Source organism: Seriola lalandi, unplaced genomic scaffold (assembly GCF_002814215.2).
Source record: "Seriola lalandi dorsalis isolate HSWRI2012SDOR001 ecotype SW California unplaced genomic scaffold, Sedor1 jcf7180002054497, whole genome shotgun sequence".
NCBI lineage: Eukaryota > Metazoa > Chordata > Actinopteri > Carangiformes > Carangidae > Seriola > Seriola lalandi.
Window position 1 is genome coordinate 757,157 of NW_019525050.1, and position 16,482 is coordinate 773,638.

Genomic DNA, 16,482 nt, shown 5'->3' on the forward strand with positions numbered 1-16,482 from the left:
CTTTGGCATTTTAAACTTGCTTCCTTGTCCATCAAGTTCAGCTTCAATCTGCAAAGGTTTCATTTCCAGCTCAGGTTTTTCAACTTCCAGCTTTTGCTCTGGAATTGAAACATCTACACTTCCAAGAGTAACATCAACCCCAGGGGTATCTGGAAGTTTGACTTCAGCTTTAGCCTCTGGTAGTGTGACATCTACATCTTTCCTTGGTAAGCTTAAATCAAATTCAGGCCCTTTTAACTTCGGCATTTTAATTCCAAACTTTGGCATCTTGAATTTGCTTCCTTGTCCATCAAATTCAACTTCAGTCTGAAGAGTTTTGATTTCCAGCTCCGGCTTTTCAACCTCGATCTTTTTCTCTGGAATAGAAACATCTGTTTTCCCAAGAGTAATGTCAGCCTCATGGGCATCTGGGAGTTTGACCCCAGCTTTAGCTTCTGGTAGTGTCACATCTATGTCTTTCTTTGATAAACTGAAGTCAATTTCAGGCCCTTTTACTTTTGGCATTGTGATTCCAAATTTTGGCATTTTAAACTTGCTTCCTTGTCCATCAAGTTCAACCTTAGTCGGTGGAGGTTTGATATCCATTTCAGGCTTTTTGACCTTCATCTTTTGTGCTGGAATAGAAACATCTACATTTCCAAGACTGGCATCAATCTCAGGGGCTTCTGGAAGTTTCCCCTCAGCTTTGAATTCTGGTAGTATAACATCTACATCTTTCTTTGACAAACTTAAATCAAATTCAGGCCCTTTTATTTTTGGCATTTTAATACCAAGCTTTGGCATTTTAAACTTGCTTCCTTGTCCATCAAGTTCAGCTTCAATCTGCAAAGGTTTCATTTCCAGCTCAGGTTTTTCAACTTCCAGCTTTTGCTCTGGAATTGAAACATCTACACTTCCAAGAGTAACATCAACCCCAGGGGTATCTGGAAGTTTGACTTCAGCTTTAGCCTCTGGTAGTGTGACATCTACATCTTTCCTTGGTAATGAAACATCTACACTTCCAAGAGTAACATCAACCCCAGGGGTATCTGGAAGTTTGACTTCAGCTTTAGCCTCTGGTAGTGTGACATCTACATCTTTCCTTGGTAAGCTTAAATCAAATTCAGGCCCTTTTAACTTTGGCATTTTAATTCCAAACTTTGGCATCTTGAATTTGCTTCCTTGTCCATCAAGTTCAACTTCCGTCTGCAGATGTTTGATTTCCAGTTCTGGTTTTTCAACCTCTATCTTTTTCTCTGGAATAAAAACATCTGTGTTCCCGAGAGTAATGTCAACCTCAGGGGCATCAGGGAGTTTGACCCCAGCTTTAGCTTCTGGGAGTGTCACATCTATGTCTTTCTTTGATAAACTGAAGTCGATTTCAGGCCCTTTTACTTTTGGCATTGTGATGCCCAACTTTGGCATTTTAAAACTGCTTCCTTGTCCATCAAGTTCAACTTCAGTTTGCAGAGGTTTGATTTCCAGTTCAGGCTTTTTGACCTTCATCTTTTGCGCTGGAATAGAAACATCTACATTTCCAAGACTGGGATCAATCTCTGGGACTTCTGGGAGTTTCCCATCAGCTTTAGATTCTGGTAGTGTAACATCTATACTTTTCTTTGACAAGCGTAAATCAAATTCAGGCCCTTTTATTTTGGGCATTTTAATACCAAGCTTTGGCATCTTGAACCTGCTTCCTTGTCCATCAAGTTCAGCTTCAGTCTGCAAAGGTTTAATTTCCAGCTCAGGTTTTTCAACTTCCATCTTATGCTCTTGAATAGAAACATCTACATTTCCAAGAGTAATGTCAGTCTCAGGGGCCTCTAGGAGTTTGACCTCAGCTTTAGCCTCTGGTAGTGTCACATCTTTTTTTGAAAGGCTGAAATCAACTTTAGGCCCCTTCACCTTCGGCATGGATATGCCAAGATTTGGCATTTTAAACTTGCTACCTTTTTCCTCTTTTTCAAGTATTTTTATATATGCCCCATCAATGTTTATATCCATGTCTGTGTCAGGCACATTTACGCTGATATCCGGAGAAACTCCAAATTCAGCCAGTTTGATTGTATGCTTGTCAGCTTCAACATCTGTTACTTCACCCCTGATCTCCGAAAAGGAGATGTCAGCCTTTGGCTTTGTAGCATCAAGATCAACACCAAAACCTGTGAGCCTAATACCACCATCCTTTTTGGCTGGTGAACCACCTACTGAATCAATGTATTCAATGCTATCAGTTTCAGGTATTTTGACATCAGTTATGACTCCTTCAATCTGCCCCTTGCCTTTCCTTGTTTCAGTTTTTGATGTTGTCACTTCTTGGAGCAATATGGTCTTTTCTCCTTTAATTGCATAACCTTTCTGTGCAGAGATATTTTGTTTTGGCAAGTCAATTCCAATGTCCGGGATTCTTATGTCTGGTTTTGAAATCCCAAGGCTAGGTGTTGTTATCTTTGTCTTCTTCTTCTGTGCTTGAAGAATGGCTACTTCTTGTGCACTTTCTTTGCCAGGTATTATGATATCTTCTCGGTTATAGACCCCAGTTTTCATCTCTTTGTCACTTTTTTTAAAATCCACCTTGGTTTCAGTTAAAAGTTCATCTGAGGTTAAATCAGGAGTTGTGATCTGTGGTAGTTTGACTGTAGTCTTGGAGATTTCTGGAGAGGCATTTATGTCAAACTTACTGAAGTGTGCCTCATGTTTTGTTTTGGTATCTACAACTTTAGTTGGTGTTTTTACTGATATTCTTTGTGCATTCGCATCTATCACAGTAATTTCTTCAGGAATAGGCACTCCAGATGTGTCAACCTTTGGCAGCTTAAAACCAGGCAATTTAGAAACTGCCTCTTTCACGCTGTCCACATCAATTGACATTTGTACAGTTTCAGACTGAATTTCCTCATAATGTCCTGTCAAAATAGCTTTAGGCTCTTTAATTCGTTTGACTGAGGTCTTCACAGACTTGTCCTCCATACCTGGAATCTCAATGTCTTCACGTTTGGGAAGTTGTGTTCTGGAAAGATTGCTTTTAGACAGTTTGTCATAAGGATCTTCTTTCACTTCTGGACCTTCACTTTGAAGCTGCTCTGTTTTAGTTGGACATTCTTCAACATTACCAATCATTTTTTGTGTAGTTTCCTCAGTTGCAATGCTACCCAAGCCTATTTTAGGCAGTTTGAATGTTGGACCTGTCTTTTTTTCTTGTTTTTGTTTAATGTCCTTGCCTTTCTTTATTTTTTCATCACTTTTCTTTGGAGATTTTTGTACAAGTGTGACATCAGTAATATCAAGTTCCACCTTTGGCACAGTCATTTCCATCTGTGTTGTCACTGACTTTGCCCTTGAACTCTCACTACTGATTATTTGGGTGTTGGCATCAAGTGGTAGCTGATCTCCCTGTAGTTCTGTGCGCAACTCAAAACCTGGGATGACATCAGAATTTTCATTTACAGGTTGATCTGCTATTTCAATACTTGCCCCCAGCGTTTTTAGCCTTTTTGGTGAGGCTTTTGCTTTTGCATCTTTCTTGTGTGATTTATCCTTCCCCAAAATTTTCATTTTTAATTCAGACCTTTCTTTCTTCTTCTTCTTCTCATTGGGGGACTTGATACCAGAGGGGCTTTCTTGATCTGCCATAGCCACAGTTAGATCTGCTGTTTTCAAAGTGCTGTCTATACTGATGAGTTCCACCTTGTGTTGGCCAGTTTGAGGTTCAGTCAGTTTTTGATCATTTTGCTCAAGTCTTAAGTCTTCCACTTCTGTCAGATCCTCCGTCAGATGGGCTTCGGGTGTTTCTCCTGAGAGGCTTTCAAGGCATTCAGGTGAAAGCATGTCTGATGCTGTCTGGTAATTGTCGCCGCTTGTCTGCGCAGTTGTTGGTGCGTCGGTGTCCGGCTCTTCAGATGAACTTATGCGGCCTCTCTTGGTCAGAACAGAAAGCTTCATTTTGTGCCTCTTCTTGCCTTTGAGAGCATCCTGAGTTTTTATTGGTGACTCTGTGTCACTTGTGGTGGGGCTAAGCTCCAGCTTTCTCTGCTCATCAGCCTCTGAGGAACTGTGAGACCTTGTAAAGCGGGACTTCCGTCCTTTTCCAAAGGAAGGAAACTTTGGCCATGAAATGCGAGCATCTCCACGCCTTTTGGTTTTTCCTTGCTCCCTCATTTCTGGAGCGTAAAGGTCTTCCTCCTGTTGAGCAACAGAAATGTGAAATGTCAGTTTTAGCCAAAACATTCCCCATCACAAAGAGTCTGAGCAGACAACTTAAAAATAGTTACAGGGATAACGTCAGAGTCCATGGCTGGTTCAGTCTCTGTGATGTCTGGTTTGCGTTTCAGGCAGAGCTTCACTTTGTAAGCCTGAGCGTGCTCCATAATCTGAATGGCATCTTCATATGACACGTTGTCAAAATACACAGTGGCGCTCAGAACTTGATCACCTGCGTAAATAAGAAAATAAGATTTCAGAAGCACTTAGATGACGAGGCTTTCCGTCTACCAAACTGTTTTTATGAGTGATGAAGTGGCATTATTTGGTAAAAATGAAAATAACAACTACAGTATGATTAGTCATTAGACTTTAACTTTCTTAAATTATGATAATGACACTTGTACGGAAAGACAAAAGTGTTAGTACTTAGTTTAGTTGTACTTTTAAACTGGAGATTTTTTTTAAATCTCAAATTGGAAAATATACAACATAATACAATACATGACTTACAAGAACCTTAGATTTTCCAATGGATCCAGTTGCAACATTTATTAATCCCACATTTCTCACTCTGATCAGTCATTTTTAATTCTAATTTTATTTGATAAAAATGTCAGTTTCTCATTTCCAACTGCTAGCTTACCCTCTTTCAGTTTCAGACTTTTTGAGGCAGGTGATTCTGGTACCACTTCCTTAATGAAGATCCCCTCTTTCCCCCCTCCGCCATAAATGAGACCCTCTGCACATCCATCTTTGGCTGTTTTCACTATCACCCCAGACTCAGGGCTGTGAACCTCCTGTCAACACATCAAAATAGAAAGGATAATCAGTTTACCTTGAGCTGTGCCACTCTCTGCTGCAGCACAGCCTAGAGGGATTCACAGATAAAGTACAGAGAGGAGAAGGTGGGAACGTCTCACCTTCAGTTTACTCATCTTTGGAGTTGAACGCTTTTCAAACATGGACCCAAGCCCAGACTTTTTAGTTTTCTTTCCACTCCTACTTTTGTGTTGTGGGTCATGCTCTGCTTCACACTAAAAGGAAAACAGAAACAAAGATTAATGTTGCAATCAGAGCTTCAGCTGTATTTAAACCGAAAAGGCAACAGAGGTATTTCATCACTTCCAACAGGCTTTGGAAGTATTTACACTGAGAGGGAAGGATAACACGCTGTATATACTATACATATTCATACATGGGAGTAGCCGAGTCTGGGTCCTTATCGCAAAAAGTAACAGTAAACAAATCAGAGGTCCAATCTTACACCACACTCTGCTGATTGGACACAGCAACAGAAAGCCAGAAAAGTTTACATGGACAAATTGTTGATAAATTATACCCTCAAAAAACCAATTTGTGCACACACTGTGTTTATTTAAATTCCCATTTAGTTCTTCTTCTTAGCTCATGCAATGTCGTGCTTTTAATGTACTTAATTTCCCCTTCTGTTCTCTGTCTTCGAGGCCAGCAACATACATTTGTCAAACTATATCCACATATCACAGTCCAAGATCAAAATAAATTTGTATTAAATCCAAGCTGTCCATAATGCAAGTGTTGAGGGGAAAAGAAAAAATGGACGTATGGTTATAATTTAGTAACTCTTAATTTTAGGGGAATTAATTACTAAATCAATGGAACAATTTATCAAAAAATAATTCCCTTTTGACTTACCAGGCTTTGCACAACAAAAAGCTATGAGTGGAGCCAACAAAACCTTTTCCTTTATCAAAGATGTGTTGACAGAGACACCAGTCAACACCAGTCATTAAAGTCCTCTTCGTACTGGGAGTTTAGGACATGTGCAGCTCTGTGTGACCATAAATACAAAATACACAAGCTTGCTTCTCTTGGTCACAAGCTTATATCTCTAATTTTATCTATCCACGGAGCAAAACAATGTTTTGTTTACAAGTGTTTAAGTAACCAGGCTATAGTCTGCTTTCTGAAGTAACAGGATTTCTTAAATGTCATGTCAAAAAGAAATCGAGCTTCTCCAGCTGAGGTGAGAAATCAACAGAGACAAACCTGATTCCTCCTGTTTATATTTTAACTCTATATCCAGGTCATACAAGTGCATTTAAAAAGGTTCTCCGATTTATGGTCCTAGCCTGGTTTCTCCCAGTAACCTGGTTTGTTGTGTTTGTTTAACACAGTGGTACGTTCAGTGCTCTGTACCTCTTTGTCACTGTCGGTGTATTTTTCAGGATACTCCTCGACGGGGGATGATCCTTGAGGGCGTGGTCTCTCTCCCTCTGTGAACTGAGATGGCTCGTCACATATCTACAAGGACATGAGGTCAGTCGAGACAAAAACAGTTACATGGTCTGTTCCCAAAAGAGTTGTTGTTATCACTTCAGAGATACAATGACGTTTGAGTGACCTTCAGTCAGACATTTTTTCATTTGCCTAAACACCATCTCATCTTCTTTCAGCCACTTGAAATACAAAAAACAATATTAAGACTTGAGCATGAAAAACAAAGGTTTGGAGAAAACTGGATCACAAGTAGTGTGATCACACCTTGCTATGCCAAATACAGCACTGTGTGGCATTTAATAAATGTCACATTAGTGGTGCGTTACCAGGGATGGCGATCCTGGCCGGTGTGTCAGTCCAACACCACAGTGAAATAACTAAAAAATAATTATATGTATTGTCATAAAGTTTGTTACAGACATTAATAGTCCCCAGAGGATGAATCCTAATGACTTTGCTGATAGCCTGAACTTTCATTTCAGTGTATTAAACGTTAGAATTTTCAATCTCCTTCACAGTACATTAGCAAATAATAGTATGACATCAATAAGTCTAGCAAATGATAATTTGATATTAATTGATCTCTGGGGGTATCCCGTTCATGTAGCAGCAAAGGTTGTTAAAAACAACAAGCATACAAACAGATTATAAAAACAGTGCTTGATATAAAATAAATAAATGTGAACTTTAAGATGCTATAAAAGTCAACACATGCAGACAGTTAAGACTAATTATTTTTGATTGAAGTAATTATTGCTGGCATTTTTAACACATTGTTTTTCTGTTAAATGAAGCCAATGCAGAAACATTTTCCCTACTCATAGTGACTGATGAAGACTTTAAACTGAAACATACGAAATAAAACATTAATTCAACAGTGAATTCACTCACTGAATCGTCCTCAGTACCGGGCTCTGGTCCCCTCAGCCTTCGACCAGCTCCTGTTCACAAAAACGGAAAACAGACAAAACCTAAATACCAAAATAACATCTGATTTGATAGCTGCTTATTTTAGTAAATGATAGTGCCTCATTCCTCCACACTTTGCTCACACAAGTGAATAACTTAATCTCAAAACTATGTTGCATGGTAATACTTGACTAAATGGAAAAATTGCATTAGGTAATTTTAGCAGCGGCAGTCACAGAACTGCTGAGCAAAGCCTGCTCACTGCAACCACAGCTACATGGTGTAGGTTTTCAAAAAGACCTCAGGCAAATAATCACACTTATGTGTTTACAAACACTTCTTAAAATGCATTCAGCAAGATTAAATATGTAATCACTTTATTATATTTTATTAGAATGAAAATTATACTCTGTGGGGTTATCTCCAGACAACAGACTGATGTTAAGCACTGGTGTTTATCTGCATCTATATCGTCTGAGCAGTAAACTGAGACTTCCACCCTGCCTGACTCCTGACAGTTGTTTTGAGAGAGAGACACTGGAGCCGGCGATGAGACTATTTAGAGTTCTTCCTGGCAATAATTCCCTCAGGGACCCGCCGCCTCCTTCGTCTTTTAAGTGCTCCACTGTATCGACCCACAGATTAGACTCTGCAGCCGCTCGGCTCAGACCCTTAAGGCTGCCGAAAAGGGAAAGTCTGACTCCAAGTGAATCTGGTTAGTCAGATTAGTATTATTACCCACTCTTATGCCTGACCTCTATTTGATTTGATTCCATTTCAAACTACCCCTTTATTCAGGCCCTTTCAATGTGAGATCAACTATCTCAGGATGCCCATTTAGAGATGTTAGTAGTCAAAAAATTTGGGATAAGAAATTCTAAAGTTGATAGATTGGTGTAAAATAAAACTTGAAAGTTGTGGAGAAATAATGTTGCACGATCTTGAACTCTCAACATCTGCACATTTTCTGTGGGTTAACTCTAATTGGCAAATAAATGAATGTAATCAAGAAGCCACTGATCAACAGATGCTATGTTGTCACTGCAAATTAGGCTATTACTGAAGAAAAGGTGGTCGCACTCAACATTGAGATTCAAATTATTTCCACTGCAGATAAAATGTTCTGAGCTGCTGATTAATCTTTTTCTATCGTGAGATACCTTAGCTGATAAGTTGTAGGACTATGGTGGTCTTTGTAAACGAAGCACGAAACTCGTCATCACATCATCCCCCAAGGATGCTGGATGAGAAGATTTGTTGAATTCTTTCACAGTGACAAAAAATAAAAATAAAAACAATAAATAAAACTAAAAATACTGTTGCAGTGGAATTAAAACCATGGGTATCCAGGTGAATCCTTGTGTCCATAATGGGTAGCCAGTCAATATGTGATTGGTGGAAGGGCTTTACTTAGAAAATATGTCAGAAAACATGTTTGGATGTAATAAGCATTTTACTGCTCAAGTAATCTGATAGCTGTTTAAAGATGTTGTAATGTTCTTTTGCTGCTGTTAAAATCAATGACTCTATCAAAATAGCTACAGCAAGTAGAAAACTAAGTGAAATGATGCAAAACTTCTTTAATTATTTAAATCAATTAAAGTTCAGGGTTAAGACTTCCTCCTATAAAATTTAAATTATGTAACAATCCTGCAATACTATACACTTGCGTATATACTGTAGCACCATATAGTTTCTCAACTCACCACCACACTGATACTCCACCTACTGCCTTACAGTAATGTGTGTCATGTGAAGAGTATGTGTAAGTGCATTAGAAGACAGTTAAGGCAAGAGACTGATGCTATAAAACCTCCTACTGTATCAGGGTGTGTCACTGCCGCAGGATTGATCATTCAAGATCAGATGACATTATAGCTCTATAAAAAAAAATACAACAAACACAACCTGCACTGTCATCATAGACTCACATTCCTCTGACGCTGTGATTATAGATAATAATAATAATAATAATATCAGGGAACATTTATCTGACAAAGAGGATTTACACCATGTACTCCCAGTGGGTGAACACACCGCAGTCTAGACATGTTGTGAAACATAATAATGAAGTCTTTAAAGCTGCCTTCAACATTAACTCAAGTGTTTATCCTTATACAGTCATCACCATCCTTGACTTTCAGACCAGGTTTGACTAACAAAAAAGTTTGAAGTTTAGAGCCCAGTCCGTGGAATCAAACATCTCACCTACCTGCTGCTGCTGTTGTTTGGAAATAAACTCTTGAAAATAAACCGAGGTGTCAACAACACGTTATCCAAACTGCCCTTAAACATTCCTGGTGTGAGTGTGACTTCCAAAGTGGCTAAAGTGATTTGTTCAGCCTCAGATGGACAAAGGAGGCGGGACACTTTTCAGTTGCAGTCATACCTTGCCTGAAGTTGTGTCACTCCCAAACTGAATTAGGTGTTTTCTAAAAGGTCCTCGTAGTGACTTAACTCTTTCCATGGCATGTTACTTAAGATAACCTTGCATTTCATTACAATTTCCTCATGAATTAATGCCACTATAAATTCATTCATTGTATTATATATTTCTTACTTTTCATACATTAAACACCTTCTTAATTTTAACTGCTTATTACACTCTGCCAAGGAGGTTATGTTTTCACCTGTGTCTGTTTATTTGTCAGCAGAATTATGCAAAAAGTACTGGGCTAATTTTCACCAAACTAGGTGGAGGGATGTTTCATGGGCCCGGCAAGAACCCATTAGGTTTTGGGGCAGATTGCTTACTGAATTAGATTTTTTCTCCCTGAAGTCGGGTGAATGTTGTTTGACACTGGCCTTAGCAGAGGTCTGTGCTCTCTGAGTGCCCTTCCTAGTTTCTAATGTAATGAAAATTTGAACTGCTTTAATCTGAAAATGCCCTCATGCACAGTTTAAGGTCATAATACCCGGCTGTGACATCATCTAAAAAAGTATCTGTGATTAAGTGACTTCAATTTACAGAGAGAAATTTTGTTCTTTTGATTGTCTAATTGAGCACAATTGTAAGTAATCAGTCTTTGCATATTAACAACTCATAAATAAACCAAAGCACAAACACTCTGAAACTGAAATAAGCTGAACAACTGTTGGATGGATTGCATGAACATTTGTACAGATATTAGTGTTCCCTGGAGGATGAATCCTACTGACTTTGGTGATACCCTGACTTCAGCTCTAAAACCACCGACACTTTTAATTTTGAGCCAAATATCCCAAAAAATATTAGATGTTTTCCATTAAATTCAGTTCACGCATTCATGTGGGTGAATAACAGTACTAACTTTGGTGATCCCTGAACTTTTCATTTAGTGCCGACATCATCTCACAATCAGGACTTTGGTTTATGACTGAATTTTCTCAAAACTCAGTCAGGCTGCAGAGCAGACTAGCAACTATTTTAAATGTGCTTCTTGAAATGCAAACAGATCAAAGTCTCCTGTGCAGAAAGAGAAGGATGGGTGCTGTATGTTTCAGTCAAAGATGGAGAAGAACAGGACAGAGTCTGACACTGACACAGTGCAGTGGAAAGGAAACATGATGAGGTCCTCCAGAGATATTGACATTCAATCTGACAACTGTGGTCCAGCTCATTCTAAGTTTTCCAACAAGTTTCAAAAGAATTCTCTCTTGTTTTACACAGCCTGTTTTGAAAGTGGGATTATATCTGCATCTATCTATTCAATGGTAAATTACTTGTTTAAAATAGGATACTGTCATTCTTAAAAATTATTATTTTCAGTAATTATACACTTTTGAGGCTTTAGGCTAGTGGTACATTCAGTATTGTGTTTTAGTTGTGGAGTGAAGTGGAGCTACTAATGGCCCAGTGTATCAACAGGAAGTTAAGCTGAACAGAATTAGGTGGATTCATTAAATTAGAGCGAAGGGTTCCTCAAGGCTAAAAACTGTCATGTGCCATGTCTCAAGTACACAGCCGCAGCAGCTGTAGTAGTCCGTCATAAAGTCAGTGTGTGCAGTGAGCTTTATGGAGGGTTCAGGCCCTGGTAGACATGATTGGATGATGCATTTCTTATGTTATTTGCCACCTCGTTCAGGCGGATGTCCAGTATTCCTGCCCCAACATACAGTACCTCCTTTCTCAAATATTTGTCATGAGGGCGTTGCAGAGGCCTTGATAACAACTCTCACTGCTGACTAAAACTGTCAAAAATAAAATCACTTATAGATCTGTTTACTCATTTGACTTATCATAGATTAGATATCGTATATTTTGAAAAGCTGCTGCCTAATGCTCTAATTTGACTTTGACAGCAATATTCTGCAGATATATAAGTAGGAGCTGTAGATGCTGAAGTCTTTGGTGGTGCAGATCCTGCATGATTCATATTTGGGTGCAGCAGCAGCTCTGGATCTGGGTGTGGCTCATCCCTCAGTGGTTCTGCTAATATGACAAGGAATGGGGCTTATAACCTACGGTGACTGTCTGCTTTAAACAGCACTGCTGTGGACACCATAAACTTTTCTGTGTTAACACAATGCCATGACATTGAAGCTCAGGCATTCCCGTTTGTGTCACCACTGACTCAAATCAAAAAGATGCAGTCCTAGAAGTATAATTCAGTGTGTAGATTTACTTTTGATTGGAAATCCTAACTGTATTGTGTTAGTTGCCTGTCCTCAGCTCATCTCTTACGTAACCGCCTTCTGCTCCAGTTTGTATTTCCTGTTGAAAAGCACCTACGAGCCCCCACCCCCCTTCTTCACTAAACTAATATAAAGTAACACAGCTCATTATTTGTGCTCTTGGATTTGGATTCTGCTCATTTTTTTGTGCCACAGAGAGACACAAGCTCCTTTCACTGGAGGACAGTTTGTTTGTTTGCATCCAAATTATAATAAGATTTGAGAGAAGGAAAATAATTAGATTTTCTGCATGGATTATATGAACATGAGACCGTAAAAGCGCATGCTTTCAATCTATTAATCTGCTGTGAATTTACAGCGAGTTTCATCACAGCTCTGGAATTCGTAGCTTAATCTGCCTCTATTCCCACGACATGCAATTACACCAAAAACACAGAGACACAATATTATATCAGGTCAGAGGCCAACACCTGAGTTGAACTGTGCTTTCAAGCACTTGTTTGTTTTGTGTCGTATGCCTGCAGCACAGAGGTTCTCAGATTTAAATGTGGTCATTTAGTTGATAGAAGGATCTGATAGATTTTGGTCTTCAGCTAAAAGGAAGTTATTTAAGTGATTACTGCCAAAGTTGTTGACTAATGTTAATGTATTTACAGTCGTGTAAATAGTTTTTCTTCTCATTTAATTCTGATTTGTAAGAATTGATGGCAAGTAATTCAAAATTCTCCTAGTCTGCATTTAGTCTGGGTTTAAGTTGTCTTATGGTCTAAAAGATATTCAGGGAGGTCTCTCACTAATATGAGGACACAAAATTGCAGCAACTTAGTTTAAAATGGTGGCGATAGTATTGAGTTCCTAGATCTCCTACGGCTCAAACCGATGTCAAACTTTTCAATAAAAAAAAAAGGTATAAAGGAATGTCCATGATGCTCAAAGAGGGTTAGAACAAATGCTCAGATTGACTCCCTTCACTAAAAGTGGTCTGCAGTGAGTGATAGCAGCCACACATATAAACTATTCAAGTGGTTTAATATTGATTTAAGATCAGGATTTGTCCGACTGAGGCTGATGGTTTGTAATGGATCAGGACTGTCTGTGTTGCTGCCGAGCAGCTCAGCTCCTCTGTCTGTCTCACTTCCTCGCAGTAAACTAAACTTTCCATCTCTTTCTCTCTCATTTCTTATCGTTCTCTCTTTCTCTGACCTTGAGCGTCACCTGAAGCCTCTCAGAGAAACAAAAACCTCTCCACATCTTCAGGTTTAATTAGAAGTAGCACCAGAGATAAATGAGAAGGGGCAACAGAGAAACACAGCCAGCATTATCTTTAAATGAATTATTTACCACACAGCAGATATCTGCCTCCTTTTATAGCACAGTACATCAACATCAGCCAACACAATAATATGTCATTAATATCATATATAATAACAATAATGACAATAACATTATGACATCCACTAAGAGGAAACACAATATTATATTTTAGGTACTTGAACTCAGCAGTTAAGTGAGGCACAGTTTATAAGTTTATATCACTTTCTTCTGAGCCTAAACTTTATATTGTCTGCATGTCATGTTGCTGATATTAACATACAACAAAACCTGCCCTATTAAAACCCAAAGAAATCTTAAAGCATCAATGATTTTTATCTACCTAGGCTCTGAAATCTAAAAGCAAACACGCAGATAAATTACATATAAATGTGTACGTGAAGCTATTTCCAACAGAATTTTTTAAAACCAGTGTTGTCTGTAAAGGCAAGTTGCATGATAATATAATCATACATTTTTACAAATTTCAAAAACTTTCATCATAACGAATAGTAACACATCTATTTTTTTCCAGCATAATTTGAAGATAACCAGAAATTTGCTTCAACATTAATAATCAATTTCACACAAACTGTGTAACTATGTTCTGTGCCCACATACATGATCAGATGTATATGTAAACATGTTTAAATTATGCAAACATATCCTCAACATCCATTTGATGTGACACTAAAGATTTGTGCCAACTAATTTCCATCTGACTCCCTGCTTTTGTAATCATTAAAGATTCCTAATGGGATGTATCAAACCAGTAAGAGATGTTTTAGAGCTTTCAACATCCTAAACTTTAAGAAACTGTCAGTTACTGCAGTAAAGCTGACACCGATGCGAGCTCTTCCTCTTTCACATAAAGCCTGCAGCTGTAAAGCAGACCTGTGGGTTTTTGGTTAAATTTGGGAATAGTTTTTTTCCCCCACATTTCACCAGCCTGTTTCATCTTTACCCCGAGGAAGTTACCCTCTGCTACTATTTTTTGCAATCCCGATTTCTGCTTCACTGAGCTGCCACAGTAACTGAGTCTGTTTGCCTTTCAGCATCTGCTTCAAACGCACAGCAGGAGGAACAGAGGAGAAGTGCACAGCTGCCTGACAACCCCCGATGATGACATCCTCAAACACTCCCCTGCACTCTGCAGACACACCCAGCACTCACTGCAGGTCAGCAACACAGCTCAGCATCAGCACCATCCGCCTTAAACTCGCTCACAGTCTCTGTTCCTCACAAACGCACATACACTCACAAATGGGTCCTCTCCCACTGCTCTACTGAACCCTGCTGCTGAATCAGTGAATTGCTCTGGGGAAAGCAGCACAGAAATACAGAGTCATAGAGAGAGGAAAAACAGAGCAGAGAGAGGAAAGAAAGCGATGCCCACCCGTCCCTGAGGAGGCGGCGTGCCAGTTGGGGAAGGCCAGGTGAAAACAGTCGCACATGATGGCGGCGGCGGCGGCAACAGAGACGAGGTCCTGGGCCAAGCAGGCAGGGGAGACGGAGGGAGGGAAAGTGGAGGTGGTGGTGGCAGCGTAGGGTTCGGCAGGTGCTGCTGCTGCTGCTTCCCCCTGCCTTGTCCTGGATTAGCCGGTGTGTGCAAGTCAGCCAGTCACAGTGCAGCCGGGGATGAGTTGCAGAAATAACCAGAGAAGAGAGTGAGAGCTCGCTGCTGCCTTCTCCGCACTCAGAGCTGTCCACCGAGTGAAGGAAACTCCCTCGCCTGCCCCGTAAACATGGACCTCCAGTGCAGCACACTAACTTAATTATGGGAGGAGCTGCCCCCCCTCCTCTTCAGCACACACAGTCATATCCCTCAGTTCTCCTTCTATTCCTCCTCTTCCTCTTCTTCCTCCCTCCTCTGTTCAGTCTCATTGATCAGCCTAATAGGACAAAGGACAATCACGATGTCAGCTTCTGGCTCCAGCGGTGACTGGAGCGGGGGAGGGGGGTGAAACAGTGTATTGACATGGAGCCATAACTTAATTTGACACTGTGTACACTTAGTTTAGAACCCCTTATTGTGGACAAGGAGGCAAGATGATGAAGATTTCAGCTGATTTCAGTTGAGAGGGAATTCAAAATACAACGGCCACAGCCTGTCCTCGTGTCCTGTGAGGCTGACAGTCAGGGAATATGACGACTAGCTGCTTTTTTCTTTTTCTATATTAAAGTAAACTGAATATTTTGGGGTTTTAAACTGTTGATTGGACATTTGAAGCCATTTTCGTTGACTGGGAAACTGATCGGCATTATGTGTACTCCTTTAGAAACCAATAGATTGAGAACAGACAGATTGATTGATTGATAATGAAAATAATCATTAGTTCCATTGAAGCTACAAGACTGATTTTTCTAATGATAACCCCAAGTACAGCAAGTCATGTTTCATTATGTGGGAATACTCACTTTAGTCACACTTAGTGTCACAGATACAGTCAGCATGTAGCTCATTAACTTACAGTATGAGGCGTCCTGTTTGCACTGTGACCACATGTAAAAGCACCAATAGAAACAGTGAGTTTGTCTGTGTTCGCACAGCAAAGAATCAAGGTAGTGGTTGAAAAACTGTGCGTTATGAATTATTGATGCTAATGTGGGAACTCAGAAAGAACAGACCTGGGCCACAAAAACATTTGCTCGTTTCAGCCTCTCCAGTGTGAGGGTTTCCAGTTTTTCTCTGTTTTATATTATTGTAAATAGAATATTTTCTGGTTTTGGACAGAACAAGACTTTTAAAAAACACCACCTTGGGCTCTTGGAAAAGGTGATGGGCATTTTTCATTCATTTTATTAACAAAACAACTAACTGAGAAAATAATCTGCAGATTAATCGATAATGAAAATAATAATTAGTTGCAAACCTGCTGATTTGTTTATATCGCTGAGATGTTTTCATCTGTTATTCCATCCTGGAAAACAATCTTCAGATGATTTCATGATGAAAATAATCATTAGTTTCAGCCCTATCTATAGGTGGAAGAAATATATACGAAACACCAAAAAGAAGCGAGAAACACGGTGTAATGGCAGCAGTAGTTTTTTATAAGTTACATTTATTTAAGGTGGATTCTTGTGGCTGTTTGCACACATCTCCACTGTCAGCATCAGGTTTTAGGAGAAAATCTATGTGGGCGTTTTACCTGCCTGTCGGCCAATATCCCACAGATCTGAGCAAATCATTGCTTGCCCCCCCCC

The 16,482-nt window shown here is 39.6% G+C and overlaps 1 protein-coding gene across 1 annotated transcript in view; it reads right to left on the reverse strand.

Moving 5' to 3' along the window:
* The window catches only part of LOC111659898 (uncharacterized), a 23,933-nt gene extending 8,979 nt beyond the window's left edge, over positions 1-14,954 (reverse strand). Inside the window, exons 1-7 of the mRNA XM_087175786.1 lie at positions 14,672-14,954; positions 7,333-7,379; positions 6,361-6,465; positions 5,103-5,216; positions 4,826-4,979; positions 4,251-4,411; positions 7-4,161 (exon numbers count right to left, since the gene is read on the reverse strand). Coding sequence (XP_087031912.1) covers positions 7-4,161; positions 4,251-4,411; positions 4,826-4,979; positions 5,103-5,216; positions 6,361-6,465; positions 7,333-7,379; positions 14,672-14,729 — 4,794 coding nt within the window. The 5' untranslated portion in view covers positions 14,730-14,954. The remainder of the gene's footprint in view (positions 1-6; positions 4,162-4,250; positions 4,412-4,825; positions 4,980-5,102; positions 5,217-6,360; positions 6,466-7,332; positions 7,380-14,671) is intronic.
* Positions 14,955-16,482: the final 1,528 nt, after the last annotated feature.